The 22686-nt window shown below is 40.1% G+C and overlaps 3 protein-coding genes across 3 annotated transcripts in view; all 3 read right to left on the reverse strand.

The window, feature by feature from the left end:
- Positions 1 to 4108: 4108 nt before the first annotated feature.
- Positions 4109 to 4744, reverse strand: LOC106745480 (proline-rich protein 4-like). The gene has a single exon (XM_014621117.1). The coding sequence runs from the start codon at positions 4742 to 4744 to the stop codon at positions 4109 to 4111; it is 636 nt and encodes a 211-aa protein (XP_014476603.1).
- An 819-nt stretch (positions 4745 to 5563) lies between these two features.
- On the reverse strand, positions 5564 to 11348 carry LOC106745481. Its single transcript, XM_014621118.1, has 8 exons — positions 11271 to 11348; positions 10807 to 10974; positions 10358 to 10492; positions 9978 to 10076; positions 8277 to 9584; positions 7364 to 7423; positions 6181 to 6660; positions 5564 to 5779 (listed from the first exon to the last, which is right to left on the reverse strand). Exons 1-8 carry the CDS (start codon positions 11346 to 11348, stop codon positions 5564 to 5566), a joined length of 2544 nt encoding a protein of 847 aa, XP_014476604.1.
- A 3438-nt stretch (positions 11349 to 14786) lies between these two features.
- The window catches only part of LOC106745497 (14 kDa phosphohistidine phosphatase-like), a 78854-nt gene continuing 70954 nt past the window's right edge, over positions 14787 to 22686 (reverse strand). The window contains exons 3-4 of the mRNA XM_014621161.1: positions 20347 to 20477; positions 14787 to 15031 (exon numbers count right to left, since the gene is read on the reverse strand). Of these exons, the coding sequence (XP_014476647.1) occupies positions 14939 to 15031; positions 20347 to 20477 (224 nt within the window). The 3' untranslated portion in view covers positions 14787 to 14938. The remainder of the gene's footprint in view (positions 15032 to 20346; positions 20478 to 22686) is intronic.

Genomic DNA, 22686 nt, shown 5'->3' on the forward strand with positions numbered 1-22686 from the left:
ACGATCCTCCGTTACACAGCTTTCCCCGGCTACCGCCCTCGAAAATTCTTGCGGTGAAAACCATGAAAAACCGATAATCTTCCATCAATCAGTATCAGTGCGGCACCGTGGCCGTTTCGAAAATGCAGGATATTCCACGCGGACGGGCTTATAAATTTAAAAGGGAATCGTACTTAGCCCGATCGGCGCGTTCAAATTTTCCACGGCCGGGCACGAAGGGGCTGAGTTATGGCAAATATTGATTTTCGTGTCGGTGCGACCACTATTTTTACTTTGAGCTACATATCGAGGAAATCTCACTCTTAGCGAACACCATCGCGTTCGGCCGACGTTGCTCGCGGACATTCGGCCTCGCGACATCTCGGAACCGCGTGACGTTCGCAATCAGATCGAGCTCGGGCAAAAATTAGCGTTCCTCCAACCTCGCCCCCAGATTATCTCGTCGCGTTTCACACAGCGCTCGTTACGCCCGCTGCGCGACGCGAGACGATAAAGCGGCGCACGAAGCTGCCGGCCGTAATTTGTCCGGCGATGTCACAGAACTCTTAACTCCGTCCGTATCGGAAACGGCGTGAAAACGGCGAACGCAATTAGAGAGGCGATCGTGTGTACACCCGCGGATTGGTCGCGATGCAATTACGCACGGCAGGGTGGGTGGTCGGTCGGTCGGGCGAAGGTGTTAAATTCACTGGATGTATACGTCGGGCCGTGCGAGAGAGCGAGCGAGCGAAGCGAGCCCCATTCTGGGCGGTAGCCGACACAAATCCGATCGTATTTTCATCGACGCCAAATTGGCAATATCCTCGCCGGTGACGATTCCTGAATTATGCATCAGCCTCGGGGACAGTCGCTCCGAAGTTTATCCATCCCGCTTGTTTCCACCGAGAAGCCCGACCCGCTCGGCTCTCTTCCACGCGGAGAGTTTTCTCCCCCCCTCTCTCTTCCACCACCTCCTCCTCTTCCTCTTCCTCCTCACCCTACTCCTCCTCGTCCTCGTCGTTCGCCTCCTCCCCCCTTGCTTCTCTACCTCCTCTGCACCGTCCTCCTGCAGCCCCCTCGGAACATTGCACGTCTCGTCTCTCTCGCCGAATTGCCACCCCCTTTCGGGCTCCCTACCCTCCGCACCCTTTCTCGGCTGGAAACGTCACTTATTGGTCGAGCGAGAGGGTGGAAAAAGAGACGATACCCTCGAATCCGACCAATCACGGTGAACGCCCGCGATAATGCTCGCGATATCTTGCACCGGTGAAACCTGGCCTGGCGCGAGAGGCGAACGCCGTAGGAGAGAAGTTTCCGCGTGAGCGTGAGATAACTCTCTCATCGGGAGCGATTCCGGCCGAAACCGCTTGGATTATCGCCCGGATTCAGACGCGACGGTACATACGAATTTATATATTGAATATTTCTCTTCAAATCTCTCATTCTTAATGAGTAATCTTCATTTCTCACTTTTAACTACACGGAAGCAGAGCGCTTGATTCAAGTAAACAATTACTCCAATACTCCTCAGCAACTTCTTATTTAGATTAAGTAAATCTTACTCGAATCATATTACTTGACTCAAGTAAAAATTTGCTAAGAAATATTGGGGCAATTATGATTTACTTGAATCCAGCACTATTCTTCCGTGTAATTCTGATAGCTTGCCGCTAAAATAATCCCCCCCTCGACCTAGAGATAACGCCCCGTACGTTATCAATCTTTGAAATGAAGTTCTCAGTAAGAACGAGTTTTCCCGTCCAGCTTTTCTGTCAGTCGGTGGAGCTCTTACCTTCATGAGGGACTTTCGAGGAGACGAAGCGTGACACTCGCTCGCACGTCGAAGGACAAACTCGTCGTTGCCGTTTTAATAATCAGGAAGCATCGTAGATGGGCTAGGTTGTCCTATTGAGCGCTGGGAAAACGACGCTTAAGCCTTTAAGAGGGCATCAAGGCCGGCTCGAGGGACAGACAATGGGAGGTAAAAGTAAAACGTCGTTCCGGGAACGAGGGTGGCCCACCCCAATAATAAAATGATAAGAACCGTCGTCCTTCCTCCTGTCGACCGCCTCGCCCGGTCGAACTTCCTCCGTGCCGAACCCCCGTCGTATATAAATGTCGATATTATTGTAACGAAGCGCTTTTAATGCCGATTTCGTGGCGCGCGTTTACCCGCGCGCGCGTGCGCTCGCTCGCTCGCGCACACACATTCGCACGCGTCGCTTACTCGTTGAAACAGTTACGGGCGGAGGCGGCGTGGCACGTACAGCCACAATTATTATCGCGTACACAGACGGTACACACTGGATCGAATCAAACGATGGAACCGATCTCCAGCGGTAGAAATCGATTTCCTATTTACAACCCCCTGGCCGTCGCCCTCTTCCGCCCCCACGTACTTCCTATCCGGACGCGTCGCAGCGATGGATACGACCTGTCGCTGAACAGAGCTTGCGAAACTCGAGCTCGAATCGGGAATACGCGTCCAATCCGTTCGATTCAATTCCCAGGGAAGACATAAGGGCACGGGAAAAAAATATTTTGCCGGCACAGCAAATTTCTCGGTTACTATACGGATAGCAAAAAGATTTGTTGAGAATATTAATTGTTATTTGCTGGAAATACACGCACAGCAAAATAATTTGGTTATGCCAACTAAACGTTTTGTTGCAACAGCAAAATGATTTTTTTCCGTACAACGAATCTTTTTACTGTCCGCGTAATAACTAAGAAATTTGCTGTGCCAGCGAAATTATTTTCCCTTATGCGGCTTTTTTTCGGTCACATCGTGCGTGTAAATGAAGTCCAAGAGCAATCGATAGACAAAATTTTATTTACATGATATTGATGATGTAGGATCGGCCTAACAGCTCGGTTAAAGTTTTCTTCATCATACTTCATATATGACGTACAAACTATGATACGGATCTGCATAAATTTGTTTTAATTTTATTATCGTTATATTCGCCAAGGAAATATTTTTTAATAAACGTTGGAAATTTCTGGTTAATTCTGGTTAGATGTTTTGAAAACGTTAGAAACGTTCATAGATGTAATCCGCGAGCGCATTGGATTCTCCAAATGTGTGAATCGATAATTAAAAATCCTTGAATCATTTATTTCGATGAATTGTGTCCGTTTCTCTGCTAAAGCCTCGCGAAGGTCTTCAGCGTACAGAATGCGCGTAAAGAGAGCAGAGTGTGTTTCTTTTATTTCGTACACTCGTCTGCGAGATCTATTCGAATTTAGACTTGAGTTTTTTCTTATAAAAATTAATAAAATGTATGTCGGATGGCGCATGACTGACAAAGTTCATATTCGAAGTTACGAGAAAGGGATGGAATTGAAATAATTAAATATTATTTTCGTTGAAACTTTGGTCAAGTTTATCCATTATCGGTGTGATTTATAATAATGTAGTCTTTAACGTAACACTTTTTCACACGGCTCTAATGCAACGCGAGGCGCGCTTAGATGCATCTCAACGATGCGTAATTTCAGAATAAATAATCCGTTAGTCACGCGACAAGCAACATCCATCGACAGCCGGTTTGTTCACCTTGCACTTAAACTCTCGCGATCAACGGTGCGTTTTCTCTTTCTACCTTTCCTGTTTTTTCTTTTTTTTTTCGACAAAAATAGTTCGGACGGACAAAGCGGGACTGTCGGACGATAAACTTGCTGCCCCATCGATCGCAGAGCTGACGGACGGTGAACGAATCAGCCTCAAATTATTGACAATTATCGATCCAGGAGACCGAACCTCCAATTTCATAGATCTCGCAGGAATCACTGCCATTCCCCCTCGCGCATCTATCCCCGCTTTCGGTGTCGACGTTTATTTCTCACGAAAGAGAAAGAAGACACAGTCACCTAACGCGTATGAGAACACGATCGACGCGGATGCTTCCGTCCGAAAAACAGCGACCAACGCCGAGTCCAAATTTCAGCCCTACTTCAAGTCTAACTTAGTTCTACCATAATTATCCAAGGGTCTTCTATTATGCTCCTTTCGTTCTACAAATAAGGAAGTTATTGTGGTTTTCTCCACTTGAAGAGATTTGATATAGAATGAAAAATTTCGACTCAGGACACCGCATATCGCGTCAATCACTTGCGCGGTGAGCCTTTAAGATTTCGGCGATTGTTCCGGTTGCTCGGTCTCGCAGGTTAACCTCTTGCACTTTTTCGGGGGACAATAGTGCACCCCTGTGGGACAAGGGTACGGTTTCTTCGGGGGACACGGCGGCAACATGATCGGCTTGATCTCAGTTTTCTGCTCGTAACACGGGCACATTCCGGGATGCATTTTAACCGGCGGCGGACAAGGACAGAGAAGGATCGGTGCGCATGGCGGTTTCGGCAACGGTGGGGGTATGCAAATTTTCTTCTTTTTCTTGTTGAAAAATTTCTCTATGGGTGACTTGATGGCGCCCTTCTTGATGTCGTCCGGCATGAGCGGGCACGAGCCGGGCTTCGCGAATTTCGACGGCGGGCACTTCACCTTCTCGTACGTCATCTTGAACGGCGCATCGATTTTGGGGTGATCGCATTTGCTCCTCGGCAGACAAGTGTCCTTGCATTTCTTCTCCTCCGGCATTTCCACCTTCTTGTCTTGCGGTTTCTCCTCGCACCTGACCTTCTCCCGGAGACAAGCGTCCTTTTTCTTACAGGGTTTGCCGCAATCTTTATCCTTCTCTATTTCGCAGATATCCCTCAATTTCCGGCAACCCGTTTTGTCGGAATTAGACTTGTCGAAAGGCATCGTGCTGATGTGAAACCCTCGCCGATGAGCTCTTCGCAGTGGAATCGAGTAACGAGGGCCGCGGTGAGCGTAGATCTTGCATGTTTTACGTTTAAGTTTCATCTGTCGGCCAGTTTCGGAATACGATGGGGTCAAAGAAGGACTAGGTGGAGGCCAGGAAGAAGTTTCGTGTTTAGAATTTTCGTTTTTTAAATGCAACAGATTGCGCCCGTATTGCATATTCCGAATGGAGCGTAGACGAGGTACTCTGTATTTCAATCGACAGGAAAGTACTTGAGCTGACATCGGACTGCAAGGAGGCGATTCTGCCGATGGTACATTAAACGGTCGTTCATAGTTCATTGCAACGGAATTTTTGGAAAAATATTTTTTCGGTTCTTCGCCAGCTCGACTTGATAATTTGCTCATTAGAGGCTTGTTCTTGAAGGAAGAGAAATATCTCCTGCAATCCGATCCTTTTTGGCTGGACATCAACGGGTTTCGATTCCACTGAACTATACCAGATTCTCCAATCTCAGAAACAGACCTCGCGCCATGTTTTATTTTTGACCCGAGATACTCCTCCAACATCCCGACAGGCGTTCTCAGTGGACTCTCGGACAGTGCATCGACTTGACTGTATTTCGCTCGACGAATAGCCTGCGGTTTAGAGAAAGACGTGAGAAGGAAGATATAGCTACATTTTCTTAGAAATATCTCTAACTCTCAGTTTTTCCACCTGATCAATTTGCGATTGCCGCCGATGCCTCCACGTACCCTCTGTCTCTCTCTCTCTCTCTCTTTCTTTCTTAATCGCTCTGTCTATCTCACTGACGCGATTTAACAAGAATTATTCTTGCACGGTTTCTTGGGCGGGCATTTAACGCAGAATGGTTTTCTCTTGGGTTTTCTCTGCGGTTTCGAAGCGGGATAACCCGGTGGATCGCTCGGCCGACAGGGGCCCTTAGGTGGGTCGCACGGATTCTTCGTCGGTCGAACCGGTGGACCCTCGCCGCAATCTGACTCGCCCAGCCGCAGTCCGGTGCCACCGATTGCCTGCTAGTTGTTATGCATTAAATCACGAGGATCTTTCCGTCACTTCATCACTGTTCTCGCGATAGTCCCGCCTCTGCCCGGTCCACCTCCCTCCTTTGAAGAGATTACCGAAACGACAGCACAGGCGGCTCGTATCCTTTTCGAGCGTAAGGAACTTTTGTTGCGAAAATAACGGTAGCAATTAACGTCGACGTGAACGAGTTTCACGACTATATCGGCCAATCTTCTGATCCAGCCTGCGACGCCGACGTGAGAATCTTTCGATCGATGAAATCGGGCCGATTCATCGATTCATTGGCGTCCTTGTTCCCGTTTCCAATCTCCTTCTTCCTTTTGTCCGATCGTCGTCCGGTGTTCGCGTTGCTTTCGGGAGGAAAAATCCGGCGCTTGAACTCCGACACCTTTTCGATCAGAATCTGCAGTTTCTCGACGGCGTCCTTCTCGAAAGCTCCCTTCGACATCGCGTGCCCGGCCTCCGTCACACTCGACGAGTACGTGTGCGTGATGAACCTCGTCAACGCATCCCCGCCGACACGTCCTTCGTCATTCCGGAGCATCAGCAACGTGGGCGCGAAATTGTCGCTTTCGTCGTCGAACTGCCGCGGCTCTTTCTCCCGTGTTCTCTCAGACGTGTTCCGATGATCGTCCCTAACGATCTCGTCCTCGAAATCCTCGCCTTGAGGGAAATAATTGTCATTGCTCGACCTGTCGCCGCACGATAACCCAGGTTCCTCGGGCTGACGGCTGTCGTAACGACGACGCGACGAGGCGATCGTGTATAAAGGACCCCTGTTGGCTTCGCTCTCACCGCGTTCGATCGATCTCCCGTTTACGGATAACTCTACCGCAGATCTCGCCGGCGGGCTCGAGCCCTCTCTTCTCTGCGGAGAGAGGACGACCAGAGTGATCGAATTTACGGTAACTCGTTATTTACCGTCGCGAACGAGACGTCTTTTTGTCTCTTTTCCTTCCGCCTCGTTCGGCGTCCGCGCTGTGCTCGCGAGATTTTCAGCGGTTCGGGTGGGTCGGTAGTCGATGGCAAAAAAAAGAAAAAAGGAGGCAGAAGGGAGGTGGAGCCACAGCGACCAATTTTTTTTTTTTTTTTTTTTTTTGAGAACTCNACTCTAAATTTCCCGCTCTCGCTCGTCCGACTTAATCGCGCGATTTTCGTCGAAGTTCGTGTGAATTTTATACCGCACGGAGGAAAGTATTTTCCTGGCGCGGCAAATTGTCGGTCGCCATGGTGACAACAGAATGATCTGTTACATGGAAGAAATTTTGCTATTGGAGTAAAACACCATGAAATTTAGTTGGCGCAACTAAATTATTTTGCTGTCCATGTATTCGACAAATAGCAATTAATATCCTTGACAAATCTTCTCGCAATTCAAACAAATCATTTTGTTATCACCATAGTAACTGACAATTTGCTGTGCCGACAAAATATTTTTCTCCGTGTGCGAGGATTACGAGAGATTTGCGAGATACTATTCTACTTTTGCAGCTCTCACGCTCGAAACGGTATAATATGGGACGCTAAACTCGCTAATCAAGAGGAAAAATCGGTATCTCGGAAATACTTACTTCACCGATCGTTCCGCGTTCTCGGAACCTGCCGTCGGAACTTTCCGTTTTCAGTCGTAACTGTAACGAGCAATGATATAACGTGACACACCTGCTTAATCAAGGCACTAAGAGATTACGCTTACTAATGAAAAAAATGCAGATAGAAAGTGCATTGCAACGTTTACTATCGCCCACAAAATTTATCACATTTCACACAGATGTGCTCTATTTTACAGACATGATTATAGAGGCGGCGTGTTTTCCTAATTATCGGCGGGTAAATTAAACGCATCGAAATTGTATATCGAAGTCGCGCGATAGATAAGATTCCTTGTCCAAGCGATGTACTTCAAAGTATTTGTGAGATCTAAGATTGTTCCGTAATTCTGGCGAGAGATATCCTTCTTCCTTGCGAAACATTTATACATAGTAAGAAATTTGATGTTAAAAACAGTCCACTGAATTTTTTGTGTCACTTTAACACGGGAAATATGTTAAAAAGCACATAAATACGTATTAAATTAACATTTACTTTGTTAACATATCAGTTTTTAATCCTCTAACCGCAAGGTTGGGGTCGGATGCGACCCCATAGCTCGTTTATTTTATAAACGAGCACGTGCACGCGCTGTTTCTCTCCTTAAGGAATGCTCCATATTATTATTTACTTCTTTTACCTATTTTATACATGGATTACGTGAAGAATAAATAAAACAGAGCACAGAGTCGGATCTAACTTCACTTGCCTCGATACGATCGAAAAATTCACCTTGTCGTTAGAGGATCAACATCCATCTTGTTAAACCAACGCAAACACTTCGATAGACCGTTATTAACGCAAATTTTTTTACTGTGTAAGGTGTGCCGATGAAATCGGGCTTCAACAGTCTTGATCCTGCTCGTCTTCCGAGCAACCCGGAGCTCTCTTTACGGGCGGACATTCTTCCTCCTTAGGCTGGGGCCGGGCTTTCTTTATATCAAAACAGACTTTCTTTTTCTTGTCTTTGCACATTGTATGCCTATTCTCCCTCTTGCCGCATCTCTCTTCTTTGGTCTTTCCGCACGTATCTTTCTTCGAGTCGTTGCAGGGAGCCTTCTTCTTGCAAGGATCCACCTTTGCTCCACAGTTGTTATTGCCCTTACACCACGATCGCTTCTGACTGCACTTCTCTTTCCGGGTCTCACAGACATCACGGTCATCTTTAACGCCGCAAGAAGAACTTTTTCCGCCGCTGCAAAGAACCGTTGTTTGCTTTCCACACGCCTGTTCGCACCTCGCGGAGCAATCCGTTGACCTTCCTTCGCATGCTTCCCTCCTCTCCTGACACGTTTCCTCCGCCGTACTGCAGGACTTCTGCCTCTTCTCGCAGATGTCGTCTTTGTCCTTCCTCTTGCGAAGTCTGCTCAACGCCGCGCAGATCTTCTCCAACTTGCGCCGAATATTGGACTTCGAGTCGCAGAACTCCTTCGACGTGAAGAGAACCGTCCTGGCGGGGGGTGCGTCGTAAACGGGAACGGCGAGCGCTTCGTTTACAACGGGAATATTTCCCCGGTGATGGGAATCCAAAATAGTCGTCGAACGCGATCGGATTTGGGCATGCGAATTTGATAAAACGGACTCCTCTCCGAACCATGTTCGCTGAGTCCCAGTTTCCCCCTTAACAACGTCGGGTATTATCGCATTATCCTGGAGATCCTCGATCCTCGATCGTCCCCAAAAACGATTTCCCTCGCGATTTATCGGAATCCAGTCGTTCGTCGCGCTAACGAACGTCCTAGTGGGAAGCCAGCCGCAGAATCCTCCGCTTTGACCACAGATATCGCGCAGACATTTCGGTTTATTATTTAATAACGTTCCTGACATCAGTCGGCTAGTCAACGTTTCCGTCCTGCGAAGTGTTTTTGCGTCTGAAACTATTCCGGTGTTGTTAAACTTCCCGATCAATCTTGTCGGCTTTCCGTCGTCGCTTAACGAAGTCGACGGCAATGATCGACAATTATTCTCTTTCGCGTCGCGGACTGAATTCCCGATCTTGCCGTTATCCTCAATCGGAAGATGCCTCCTCGAGGTTTCCGTTGTCGCAATAAAGTTTACGTATCCTTGAAACGGCGAACACGTCAAGTCGGGTAACCACTTGCGGATCGTGGCGCAATCCCTTTGCTGAGTTCTCGTGCCGTTAGGACCGATCTCATCCAGGAGTCTCGCGTGAGGACGCAGTCCGCTGCGCGCGTTGCCCGCCTGAGGAAGGCGAGACAGGCACTTATGCTATGAATTCGGTTGTGCTCCGTAGACTTAAGCCAGCTAGGATTGACTAAGACTTAGAGGAACAGTTTCTAACAGGTTCTAAGCGCCACTCCACCGGCTATCGATCCTGCTCCTCGAGATGGAGATTTTGTTAAGAAAGCGCTTCCGTGCCTCCGCGTTAGAGAATATACGCGAAGGTTCTTTTCTTTATTCTTTTTTTTTTTAATTTAGCAATGCATGAAGTAACAGTATCAATCATAGCCTATCTCTTTCTCGAATTCCCATTATATTTTAAATAAATATTTTATGTGAGACGAAGAATTCATAATTTTCCAAATTCTCATACTTTTCAAAGCTACGAACGTTAGAGATTTATTTATTTCTTACCTTTGTGATTTCATTAGGCATCGATGAGTTATTTAACGTCGGAACTCCCTCGGCGATTGGTAAACGATAAAGAGCTTCCATAATTTCCTTTATTTCGCCCTACAGAAAGAAAAAAACTATTTTATATTTCACATTAAAATTTCATGTTTAAAGTATAACTTTCCGAGAAGAAAAAAGGGAAAGTACATTAGATAGATATTCGGAATTACAGGTAAAACTATAAATAAAATTATATGAACAAACGAATAATGAATTATCTATAAAATATTATGAACAAACGAATAATATAATTATTATTATTAATTAGTGATCGGAGAAATGATTTCCGACATGACCGAATAAATACTTCAATAATAAATTAATTAAAGCTTATACTTTACCTTTCCATTATCTGCTTGACGATTGAAGAAATTGAGAATACTACTATCGCCAACTTTCTTTGCATTATTAATTGTGATAACTGAACTACTATCCTCTATCGAGCTAGACTTCTTTCGGTTAGCATCCTTTAAATGCTGTTTAAATTGATATTTATTGTTTATTTAATAAAGAAAAGGAAGCTATTTTTCCGTAATTAATTTCGTGATTATTTTAATGTAGTGAAATATATATAAATATATATATATATATAGTGAAATATATATAAATATACTATTTTTTTAGTTTCTCATAAATTTAATAGATATAGATAAATTTAATAAATAATAAGTTTGTAAATTTATTTATTACTTATTTTTTCTAAATTTCAGTTCTAAAATAGTTCTAAAATTCTCGATTTATAAATTACATTGAAGTTTTTCGCATAGATAATGAATGTTAAACAACTTACAGTTGGTATGAATGGTTGATCACAGTAATTACGTATTCTATGTTGATTAGGCAATGGTTTAATAACAGCCGTTAAATCATACAGCGCGAGTACGTTCAATTTTGTGCTATTTCTTAACAATTGCGACAGCGTCCAACTAATTTCTCCAGCGTCGCCAGTAAAAGCATTCTATATAGATATTTTTAATTAGAATAATCTGCTTGAAAGATTAATAAAAAGAGGAAAATAATAAGTATTTAATGCAAACGTTAACGCGAAAAAGTTCTCTTCTCATTTCTCAATGATACACACGCTCTTTAAAATTTTTCGATAAAAAGATTTTACAAAAATTGATAATATAACCCATAGAAATAAATACATTGTACATACGTATATGTGCGAATCGGATGAGGATTCGTAAGAACAAATTTGGTAAAAATCTTTTGTAGCGCATCAAAAATCAGCTAAATAAAATTCATAAATACCTTGAGGTTCTGTCTTCCAATATGGAACTGACGTGGCCCGAAGGACCTCACGATTAATTTTGTCGCCCGGGAAAACATCGTTAAATATGCCGGTGAATAACTTGGAAATTTTTTAACGCCATAAACGGGCGTCCGACATGTCCGAATTGATTGATTACACGGCGTTTGTTAAACGAACATCGGTTTCTTCGACTTCAACTGTTTGAATATATTGCAGCAAAAGTCAAGGTGTTGTACGATTTTACTATCGATATTTCCATCATCATTAATGGATGCGGGTATGCGAATATTATATAATAAATATAACCGATAAATAATTTAATGAAGAAATATATCGAATTAATTGACATATAGTGATATATTTTCTAGGCGATATATAATATTATCGAAATACATTATTTGAAAATAAAAAGGTCTGTGACTAGATATAATCTCGGAGATGAAGTTTGATCTTTTTTATAGTGCTACATGAATTAGAATCAAGATTCGCCGGATATCAAAATTTTATTTCGAATTTTATTGAACCGCAAATAATAAAAAATAAATGGCGTTTATATCATTCGGGAGTGTGAGTCTTCTATTTTAATTTACATACACGCCAGTTGCGGTGTTTTTATTTTTTTATAAAAATTAGTCTTCAGTGTAAAACTCAATTGAAAATGAGGTTGAAAATTAAACAGTTGCCATTTTTTTATTTAATACGATATATTTTAGAAACATACGATAGTAACATTATGAATTTAATATCACCGAAAAGTAGAGACTTCAACTTTTACATTGTTTTTTGAACTGTTTCGCTAACATCATTTTTGCCGAGGTTGCAGCCTGATTTGCCTACGTTTCAATAGAAGGGTAAAGAGCGCCTGATCAGCCTTTGAGTCATACTACTTACAAAATAGAAGAACGCCTGACATAATGTTGAATCATATCATAACCTGAAATTTTTCAATTTAAAAGAAATTTATTGCTTAATACAGATACTGTTTATCGCCATCTTTTCTTTGTACTTACTTATTTAATCTTACATACTAAAAAGAAACACGAAATTAACAGAAAATACTATCTTTCTAGAGTAGAAATAAAACCCCATGATCCAATTATTGTATAAAGCAGAGAGCAGTGCCTTAAAGTTACTTTATCTTAGGTATTACACTGACTTGCACACATTCTTGTTACATATTTCTTTAAATTTCCACTACTTCAAATTCTCGGTAAGTACAGTGGCGGCTCGTAGCGGAGACTTTGGAACTAAAAGTTGACGTCGCCTCCCATGACCCAAGACATGAACCATTTCCAATCAATATTTATCGACCATTTAGTCGAGACTCAACCCTTTCTGGCAAGCGAAGCTCAACTTTAACAATTAATATGTCCAAAACTAAGACGTAATGGACGAAACGCTTGAACATAAGCGAGTACTTTTCAGTGTAATTTTACTGTGTTTAATTACGTGGCGATCCATTCTCGAAAACGGTAACGCGCTGATCGGTCGCCACTCAATCAAATATAGTAAAATTACATTGAAGAATATTTATCCATGTTCATGTGTTTCGTTCAATTAATCATAACTTTCGAGATATTAAATTACGAACATTTACTTGGGGCTAACGGTCTCTCGGGTGCCATCTAGCGGTGTCGAACGGGAATTCTTACGGAAAGCTCGAATATCGACTCTTGATCTAAGACTTGGTAAAAAGTCGGCTGAGTGTTGAATACAAGATTGAACATTAACACATAAAATATAATAGTCTACATCTACACATAGACAACGTTAATTATGTATAATATATCATCTATGTAGATAACGGGTAATCTATGAATCGTTATGACTCGATTTCTTTTTACATTTCGTAAGTCTTATTTTTATATTTTGTTATTTTTATATTATTGTTAAGACCTCCCAGGTAAACCTAGATAAGAATAATATTTGTGTATTAACAGCAAATTAACGTCACAAGCTTTGATGTTATGCAAAAAAAATTGACATTATCGACGATCGGAAAGTCAGGCTACTTATTCTTTCTGTGTTACCTGTATACATCAACTTTTTAATTTTTAATATTATATATCTTCACAATTAATATCAAGATCGGATATGTCAGCTATTTAATAGTTTCAACTAATTTAAATTAACAATTAATCTTTTGTCTTTGCACTGTGCTATGTAATTTATAATATTTTACGCAGTTTATATTATCTATATGAAAAAAAGTCCCTATAAACATTAGGTAGACAATACGTAAATTATTCATGTAAACGTAATCTTAAAATCTACAACACAACCCATGTTGGGTATGCAATGTCAACATTTAGTTCGAAAATCTCCGTTACGAGCCGCCACCAACCAGTTCTACCGAGTGTAAGTTTACTACACAATTATTGTTTCATATTATATATTATACTTGATTAACTTTTACAAAGATATGTATCTTTTAACGTCGTTCGTAAAAGATAGTCTTGATATTTTCGTTTCCCAGTAAGTACTGCCCTCCGCATTCGATGGACAAGGAATCGCTTCTCCGTTTGTCTCGATTCATTTTGATCTGCGATCGCGCCAATTATATTCTACATGGTGCTACATAAGGATTTGAAATCGTGCTATGATTCAAAAGTGGATCAGCCGTCTCTTCTATCTTGTAAGTAATATGACTCAAAAATTGATCAGAAGCATTATATTATATTGAAACATAAGCAAAATTAAATAGAGGCTATAATTTCATAACTATAAGTTCAGTAAAACTTTAACTCATAAATAATTAAGTTAAACTTTAACTCAGACATTATATTTAGGAACTAGAAACTTTCAAATTGTAAAATGCTTCTTAAATCATCTCATTATCATTATTCTTTCGGAAGTTATAGCCCGTTGAATTTTATCTACTTTTCATGATAGAATAATAACTTATTTATTATCAAGTGATAAGACTTAACGACAAGTCGGAAAGATCTTTATTTTCAAATATTACGACTCAATAATGGATCGGATGAATATTTTATCCTGTCATTAAATTTTATTATCTTCGTCCTTTTTATTCTTTCTTAAACGTCGTCCACTCCCAACTAGCAGTAACACGAATTCATAAAATCTAAATCTAACGTGGTACCAGCAATTTGCCAAACTTGCTGTTGATAATACATAATAAGCCACTGCCAATACTTTGAGTATTCAGTTCGTTATCTACGAGCTGAAATGTGGTTTACTTTCTTATCAGCGCGCCCTTATCAATAGTTGCTAACACGAGATTATCGACCAACAAATGATGATAATGTTGAATCGTGCGCATTTTATTCTCTCATACGAATATGCATGTGGTATTGATCGAGTAATAAAAATATCCTGTTAAATTATGCCGCATGCTGGATAATTTATGCGCAATAGTAAGAAAACTTCAATCATGAAGGAAGAAGGAAGAAGTTCGCGCGTGCACGAGATTAAATGAAAACCCGATACTTCATTTATTTCAACATTCCCCCTCCTTTATTCATACTCTTAAACAAATTATTCTACAAGACATGTAGCAGATTAAAACGCTTTTATTTTCACTCCGAGACGCGCTTGTATTTTTATTAATCAGTGTACAAAGCAGGATTTTCATATGCGAGTTGGTATATATGTTTAATAAATTAAAAAAAAAACAACCACAAGATACATCATTGTTATTATCTCGTTAATAACCTTCGTCCGACCACGTGACGTTGTAGCTGGGATATTTTTTCTTCAGCAACTCAACCGATATTTGATGATCAGCTTTTCCGTAACCCTGTAACAAGAAGATAATTAACGTCCTCTTTTTGAAATTAACGTGAAACATCAACTTGTTGCGCGATTTTCACGCAATTGGACGACTTCGTTACACTCGGTTGAGGATTTGCCAACAGCAAACGGAGAACTACCTGACATCGGTGATCGCCACGTTACGAGAATAGATTTCGCGTTATTTCCAGTCTTGAAGCTTTTACGTGAAATGCGCTCGAAATCCACGGCTGTTGAGTTGGCTGCAGCAACGTGCAAAAACGAGAAAGAGCAGAAAAAAGAAGAGAGAGGGGAAATAAAGAGAACGGAAACAAAGATTTCGGATAAAATTCCAGCGACGAGTCGGATCGTGCACATTATTTCGAAGACAACGAAAAGCCTGAAGTGGCGACAAATGAGATCCTTAGACGAACAAAAGCGTTTTCCCGAAGTAGAAGACAACCAAACAATACAAACGTACTCAATAAAAAAAAAATTAGATAATGCACCGTAAATTCGCAATTGTTGTTAAAAAACCATACCTCATCTCCTAACATTAGATACAATCGGAACATTAGATCAGATTTTTTACGACACAAATTCCGATATCAATTATAAACTGAGAGAAAAAATATCTAAAAGAAAAATATTGATTTGATGAGTACCAATAACATATTTATTTACATTAATATATCTATTTTCACGTCAAGAAAAAAACTTTTCTCAAATGAGAAAATATACGGTTTTCTCAAAACTGTAGCTTTTCATGAAAGCAGTTGTTTATTCTGTTTAAATAAAAAAACTTAGATTTAAGGGAGTATTCTCGTTGGGCCACTAGTGCGGCATTTATTCAAAAAGGTGCTGTAGGAAAACTATTAAAGCTATCGAGATGAACTTTTTTTTAGAAATGGTTATTAACATTTGTACTTTATAACGGTGCTGTGTAATATCCAATATTAATTATGGAAACCATTGTGGATGACTATGACAAAGTAAATTGTCAATAAAAATATCTTCACCTCACGGATGTGATTGAGAACCACTGCGGAAACATATGAATAAACAATTTTCCCAATCAATATAAATATATTCCTAAAATGTACTACAATCAATCAATGCTCTAACACAAACATTGACAAAATGATGGCTTTTTAAAGATAAAACTTCGGTTTTTAGCCAAAATTGCGATATTTATTATGTAATAACAAAATAATTATTACAGATATCGCTATCATTATAGTCCGCTTTATGGAAAGACATGTCTTTTACAAGCATGTCAAATTCGAAAGCAATATTTTTTAATAGTTTTTGCGCTATCACTTCTATCAGTTTGAAAAATAGCGTTTCGCAGGAAAAACATTGTTGAAAGTTTTAATTTCTGTTTAAACATAGATTTTGACTACTTATATTTAATCAGCTATCCCGAGATCATGAAGTAAACTTTCTATTTTTTTCAAATAATTCCTATTCAGCTAGCTTTTCATCTTTCCGAGAGCCATTTTCGCCTCTCGAGAGACTCGAAAGAGAATCGACGCTCAGCAGCTCTCAACTGTTGGATATCGCGCGTAGTTGTGAAAAATTTCGTCTGAGGTCCGAGGAGCTTTACCACCAGAACCTTCATAATCTTTAGTAATGATATATAACTTTCGTTATACAAATTGCTAAGAAAGCAGCAATTTCAATTATTTTCGACGCTGAAAACATATGCTTCAGGACAAAATGCCACATTGTAACATTAAGCTTTGCGCTTAACCCGTGTCAGGCTCGAGGTAATAAGCGAACCATACCTAAATGGTTAATCCCGAGTCGGACTGGGGGTAACAATTTTCTTCATAACTTAATGACCAGACATCATATTAACATAAACTAAAGAAGAAATTAAAGCTAAAGACCTATACAGTTCAGTAATTAATCATTATAAACGTTACTTTTTGTAAAGTTGTACTCATCTATAATGAAAACAATATAAAAAAATTATTTTTTGAAACCCACAGAAAATAATCTCTAGTTATGTATATTAAGTAAGAATAACATTTTGGAAGTTTTTGAGGATAATGATCTGTGTGTGATTTCAAATCTGTGACCGTTGTTATAAAATTCAAAATGACTGCGACAGTTTTACAAAATTTAACAATTACGCATTATTAGAAAAATATTATAATTATCATATTACCGTAATTTAAAATGGAAACATATTTCTATCAGGATATTCTTAAAAACTTACAGAAACTGAATTTCAGAAATAAGCAAATAAGTATATTTCGGGATTTACTATTTTTAAATCCGTCATTTTGAATTTTACAACAGTGACCACAAATTTTAAATCAATATCTCCAAAACTATTATATAACCTAAAAGTAAATATTTTCCTTCGCAGGAGAAATTGAATAATTTTTAATACTGATGTCTGCAAGTAAATAGAACCGCAAAGTAATTAAAACTCTAATTATTATTTTGAGAATAGCCTTCGACATCGGACATCGTTCCAAAAAATTGTGAGAAAATAAATTCTCGCGAATCAATTGAAATACGTTTTACACTTTTTTGTCGAGAGAAGGAGAGCGATTATATTGGTTTAAAGTTGTTTCAATCCGCGGCTTATAATTCCGACAATTCTTCGCATTTCCACGTAAAACTTCAGAAATGCATTCTTAAGGCTTCAGACTATCGAAATATGTAAAAACCAAAAAAAACCCAAATTTCTGAATACTCCTTTAAATCAACATATTATCAGTACCAGTTGAATAAATATTTTGTAAATTTTAGATATTTTTTTCTCTCAGTGTACAAAATGTCCCAAAATGCATGTCGCTTTTCCAAATATTTTCACGAGCAATTCAATTTTCATTCCCATCTTCTTTAAATATTTTCACGCCAGAGAAAAAGAGACACATCACGCGACCGGCAATGTGCCAAGGGCGTTGATAAAACAATTATACGTAATATGTCCCAATATACATGTCGCTTTCTCAAATATTTTCACGGCAGAGAAGACGAGACGTCCCTTCAGCGGGGTGACGGAGAGCGTTGATAAGACAACAGACACGTATCTTCCGTGCTAGCGATCCTAGCCGGCATTATAATACCGACGCACTTTTCATTTAAGTTTTACGACGTCGCGCCGGAGAATTGTCGTCCCTGTGGGATCCGAAATAACCTTTGAGAAAATGTGCCGAATAAAATATATGTGTACGCGTGTATATGTGTACGTACGCCCGTCGTGCTTGTGATCGACAATATACAGAAAACACAGAAGCATCGAGGGGGTGATGGCAAAATTGCTTTTACCCCGGGCAATTCTGGCTTTAAAACCCCATCGGTACTTCCTCGCGCTCTCGCCGGAACGGCTCGAGATCTGAAATTTTTTATTATAATTTCGGATCAAATTCGTCGTCTTGTTTTTCGTAAGCATTATCTCGCCGATTTCGGCCGTGTGGCGCTTCACGATTATCGCCGAGGATTATCCGCGTCCCGATGGGGCGGATCGCCGAATTTCAAGTTGAACTTCCCGGAATATGAACGATTCGAGGTGCTCTGCCTGCGCTTCGAACTACGTCGATCTCTCGTTTATTCCTTATGACGCTACACGTTCTCGCGCGGCTACTGGAAAATTCCCTCTGAAATAGCGCGAATATTCAACTCCCTGCTTTTCGGCTTTCGTGTTCTTGCGCGCAACTTCGACATAGACAGATGTAGTTCCGACATAAAATTTCTTTATCGAGATCAGCCCGCGGAAAAGTCCTTTGCTTCCAACTGCGCGCAGCGAACGTTTGAACGGAGTTTCATATATTTTTCTTTAATTTCATTCTTCAGTTTTTAACGCTTGATCGAGAGACATTATTATCCTCTCTCGCAGAATTAGTTACTCGCGCAACAATCATTCCGCATGGCTCTCATTAGCTTGGGAAATTTCTTTGTGATTGGATTATCCGAAGAGCTACGATACAAAAAAGCTTATTTCATTTTTTCACTTAAATTTTTCATTGATCTCGTGGAACTTCACGTTGTGGCAATTACTCGATTAAGTCGTGCAAGTCGGCGGAGGAATTCGTAAGTGAAACATCGTAATATCAAATGGTATCGCGTGAGAAAAAAAACTCGCACTCTCATACGCGTTTCCGTCCGAGTTCTCGCAGCACGCCCGCAATAATTGATTTGCAACTACTTTGCGCGAAATACTATCGTAAATGCGACGCGCGCGGTACGACCCAATAAAATCCAACGGCGATGCCGCTGAAGAACATTTCCGAGTTTACGTGAATGCAATTGCAATTTTACACGTGGAGATGGAGGTCGATCGACCGGCCTCGAGGTTTATGGTATTTATATGCTCGAAAGAATTTCACCGAAATCGCGGTATAAAGCGTGGTGAGTCTTTTTTCCACCGCGCTGAATATAAAATGTACGCTTCAACGATGTTAATGCGCCGATTATTTTAGAAACGTTGCATCAGTTCGACGAATTTCAGCTCGGGACGCTGCTCGGAATCGCATTTTTGGAAAAGTCCCGGGCTTAAATTAAAAAAAAAAAAGACACACTCCGCTTTACTCACAGCGTCTCCCAGCACTCAGCTTTCGGGTATTTCGAGTTTCCATCAGTTTTAGCTCTCGCTGTGACGGAGTAAGAAAAATTCGGAATGCAAGGATTAAACGGAAATATCGCGAGTTTACACTACGATATCGCTGATGATACGTGCGTGGCTCTTCACTGAATTACAACGCGAGATACAAATTCTCGGGCGAACAAATTTAATCCGCTAAAGTTTGACACGTGACGCCGTGTGCGAGCGAAGCTTCGTGACGAGCTCGCAGTGGCATGGACGAAAATATGTACATGCTGTTTAATCGTACGTATCGCCACGTATATTCGTCTGGAAAGCTTACCGTACGCTAAGTAATTTCGCCGCGATTCATATTTCTGTCGTTTAATCGTCATTTTTATTTTTTCGAAAGATGTAAATGCAAGTTTGATTGAACGAATTATATTTTTCTGCGCGCGATGGATACATGGATAATAAAGATAATCGTGAATAATAAAAAGAATAAAAATACATACACGATATTTGGTGAATCGAAATTTTAAAAAATTAAACACAAGCAAATTTATAAAGCGGAATTTGTGTTAATGTTCGCGCGTGCCTAATCTTTTCCGTTTTTCTTGTTTATTTACGTTTATTTACGTTCATATTGACACATTTTGCACAATTTTAGTACTTTTTTGCATATTTTGTTTTTTTTACTGAAGTTAAATATGAAAAAAAAATTTCCCCGAATCGCTCCAAACTTCAACCACATGTGAAAATTACCGGATAAACTGGTTATCCTATTTAATTCGGAAACTTACTTGCGAATATCCATAAACTTTGATCATTTTCTCGTCGGGATGGTGCTCGATTCTTCCACCGCCTACGCAGTTCGCCTGCAAAACACCACTGTGCTTTTTTATCTGCTCGCCCACTTCATCAAATATATCAGCTGAAATATAAAAAAAGGACATCACTATTTATATATTATACAATGACAAATCTTGATACAGTTTTAGGACAATTACATGTTTGATTAATTGCTCTAAATTATTCTAAAGTGGAGTGCATATGTATATATGTGATTTATATCATTCATATGCTACGAAAAAAGAAATATCTAAAAAAACAAAGAATATTTAATAAGAATATAATATCGGATAAGTTCCGATAACATATTTAAATCTAAATTTTTTTAATTTAATTAGAATAAACATAAAAAATTATGATTTAAAAAAAATGTGTATATTTCCTCATTTGAAAAAATTTGTTCAGTATAAAAATATATATACATGGAGAAAATATTGTAGTAAGAATTATTACAAAAGTTCGTAATACTGAAATATACCAGAATTATTATCGAAATTATTATGTGTGTAGTAATCTTTAATGATATGTACACATGACATACATGACAAAGATTACAACATACATAATAATTTCAATAATAATTCCTATATATTCCAGTATTTACAAATTTTATACATATACATATGTATTCCAATAATTCCAATATATTCCAGCATTACAAATTTCTATAATAATTTTTACCATAATATTTTTTCCATAATATAAACAAATATGTTATATTAGTATCTCGAATTAGCAGTAATTTATATTTTTTTAGAGAAAAAAAGATTATGCGATTTTGCGATAAGATGCGTATAATGACGAATTCTTTTGTGTATCGAAGATGAGTTAAAGGCGCGTTAAAGAGAATCTTCAACAAATACACGACAAATCGCACAAAAAATAACCGGAATTTCGTTCGTACATCGGCCCGCCGTTATTGCTGTTCCTCATTGACAAGAAGCGCCGGCGGCTCCCTCGATCTCTGATCTCCATCGCTCGCCTCCCTTCAAAGTTCGCGGATTCGCCGAGATCGCATACGGATAGCCGCGGGAACGCGTTCCGAATGCTAATCTCAATTCCTACCCATCGGTGGATCTTTATATGATCACAAATTACACGTCTCTTGGTAAACGGTATACGGACCGCGCCGCGTCGCTTTGAACGCGATGATACGAGTACAGATAGCGGCGAAAATCCGCACGTGCGTATAAGTATCGGGGGCCAATCAAGCTCCATTGTGTATCGCCGGTGTATCTCGTCGTGGTTCGCCATAGACACGAAAAAGATTGAAAGGAAGGATTTAATATCAATTTGCGGCTGTCGCGACGCGCGATGCACACGTATGCGGCTGTGCGTACAAATTGTGCTTTGAAATGCGCTATGCTTTATACGCCACGTTAACAGGCTAAGTGCGCTCGATGCGAGGATTAAGCGAGCGGCGCATACGGATTGCCCGATGGAAAACCGAAACAAAGCGCGAAATGCATCGTATAAAACGCATGAAAAGCTCCCTTGCCAGCATGACGTGACACAACACGACGTACGTGGCCGACGAAAATTTCGATTGAATTCGTCGATAGACCTGCGTCCACGGTCTCGAATGCGTGCTGTCGCGCCAGATACAATTTTGCGCGTGCGATGAGGGTGAGAGATATCTCCGGGAATGCGAAAATAATTAAGGATACCCATATAAATAATCAAGTATTTACAAGATTGTTATTTTTGTTTTCGTTTCTATATTTAAATTTATTTTTATTTCGATTGCTACTTTTACCTTTTCTTGTTCTTATCAGATTTATTATTAAAAAAGACTAAGAAATTGAACGATTCTGAACATAAAAAATAAATTCAAAATAACGACCTATAAGAGCGGACGCACGGAAGTTATAGTGCGATTATATATATATATATATATATCCGTTTATTTATAGGGGATTTAATCGCGCGCTATAAAAAAGAGAAAGAGATGGAGGCTACAAATGGTAAAATTGGTAGTGGAGGTTCGCAGTGGTAAAATTGGCAATGACAAATCGACAAAGACGTGAATTGTCGAGTGGTTGACACTGAAGAGTCGGGAGTTCAGAAAATTCAAGGATTTCTCGCCGCAAAAAGCTCTCGAGAGTTTTATTTTTCGAAAGCAACTTGAAAAAATTGCGCTCTTGAAAATAAATTCAATTTCTTGAATTCAATATTAGATACACGGAACGTGACGGAAGATAACTTCTCATTCCTGTTCGCGCGATGGGTATTCCCCTCCTGTTGTTCGTTTGCTTTGAGTAAATTGAGTATCCTCGCGGGCTTCGTCGTTA

This window comes from Dinoponera quadriceps, unplaced genomic scaffold (genome assembly GCF_001313825.1).
Source record: "Dinoponera quadriceps isolate SergipeBrazil2010 unplaced genomic scaffold, ASM131382v1 scaffold1769, whole genome shotgun sequence".
In the NCBI taxonomy this organism is placed as follows: domain Eukaryota; kingdom Metazoa; phylum Arthropoda; class Insecta; order Hymenoptera; family Formicidae; genus Dinoponera; species Dinoponera quadriceps.

Excerpts from the sequence above, each read along its gene's own strand:
- LOC106745480 (XM_014621117.1), bottom strand. The coding sequence starts at position 4,744 with ATGCCTTTCGACAAGTCTAATTCCGACAAAACGGGTTGCCGGAAATTG.
- LOC106745481 (XM_014621118.1), bottom strand. The coding sequence starts at position 11,348 with ATGTTTTCCCGGGCGACAAAATTAATCGTGAGGTCCTTCGGGCCACGT. Across the intron at positions 10,975-11,270 it reads TTGGAAGACAGAACCTCAAG|AATGCTTTTACTGGCGACGC; the intron begins GTATTTATGAAT and ends ATATCTATATAG. Across the intron at positions 10,077-10,357 it reads GTCAAGCAGATAATGGAAAG|GGCGAAATAAAGGAAATTAT; the intron begins GTAAAGTATAAG and ends TTCTTTCTGTAG.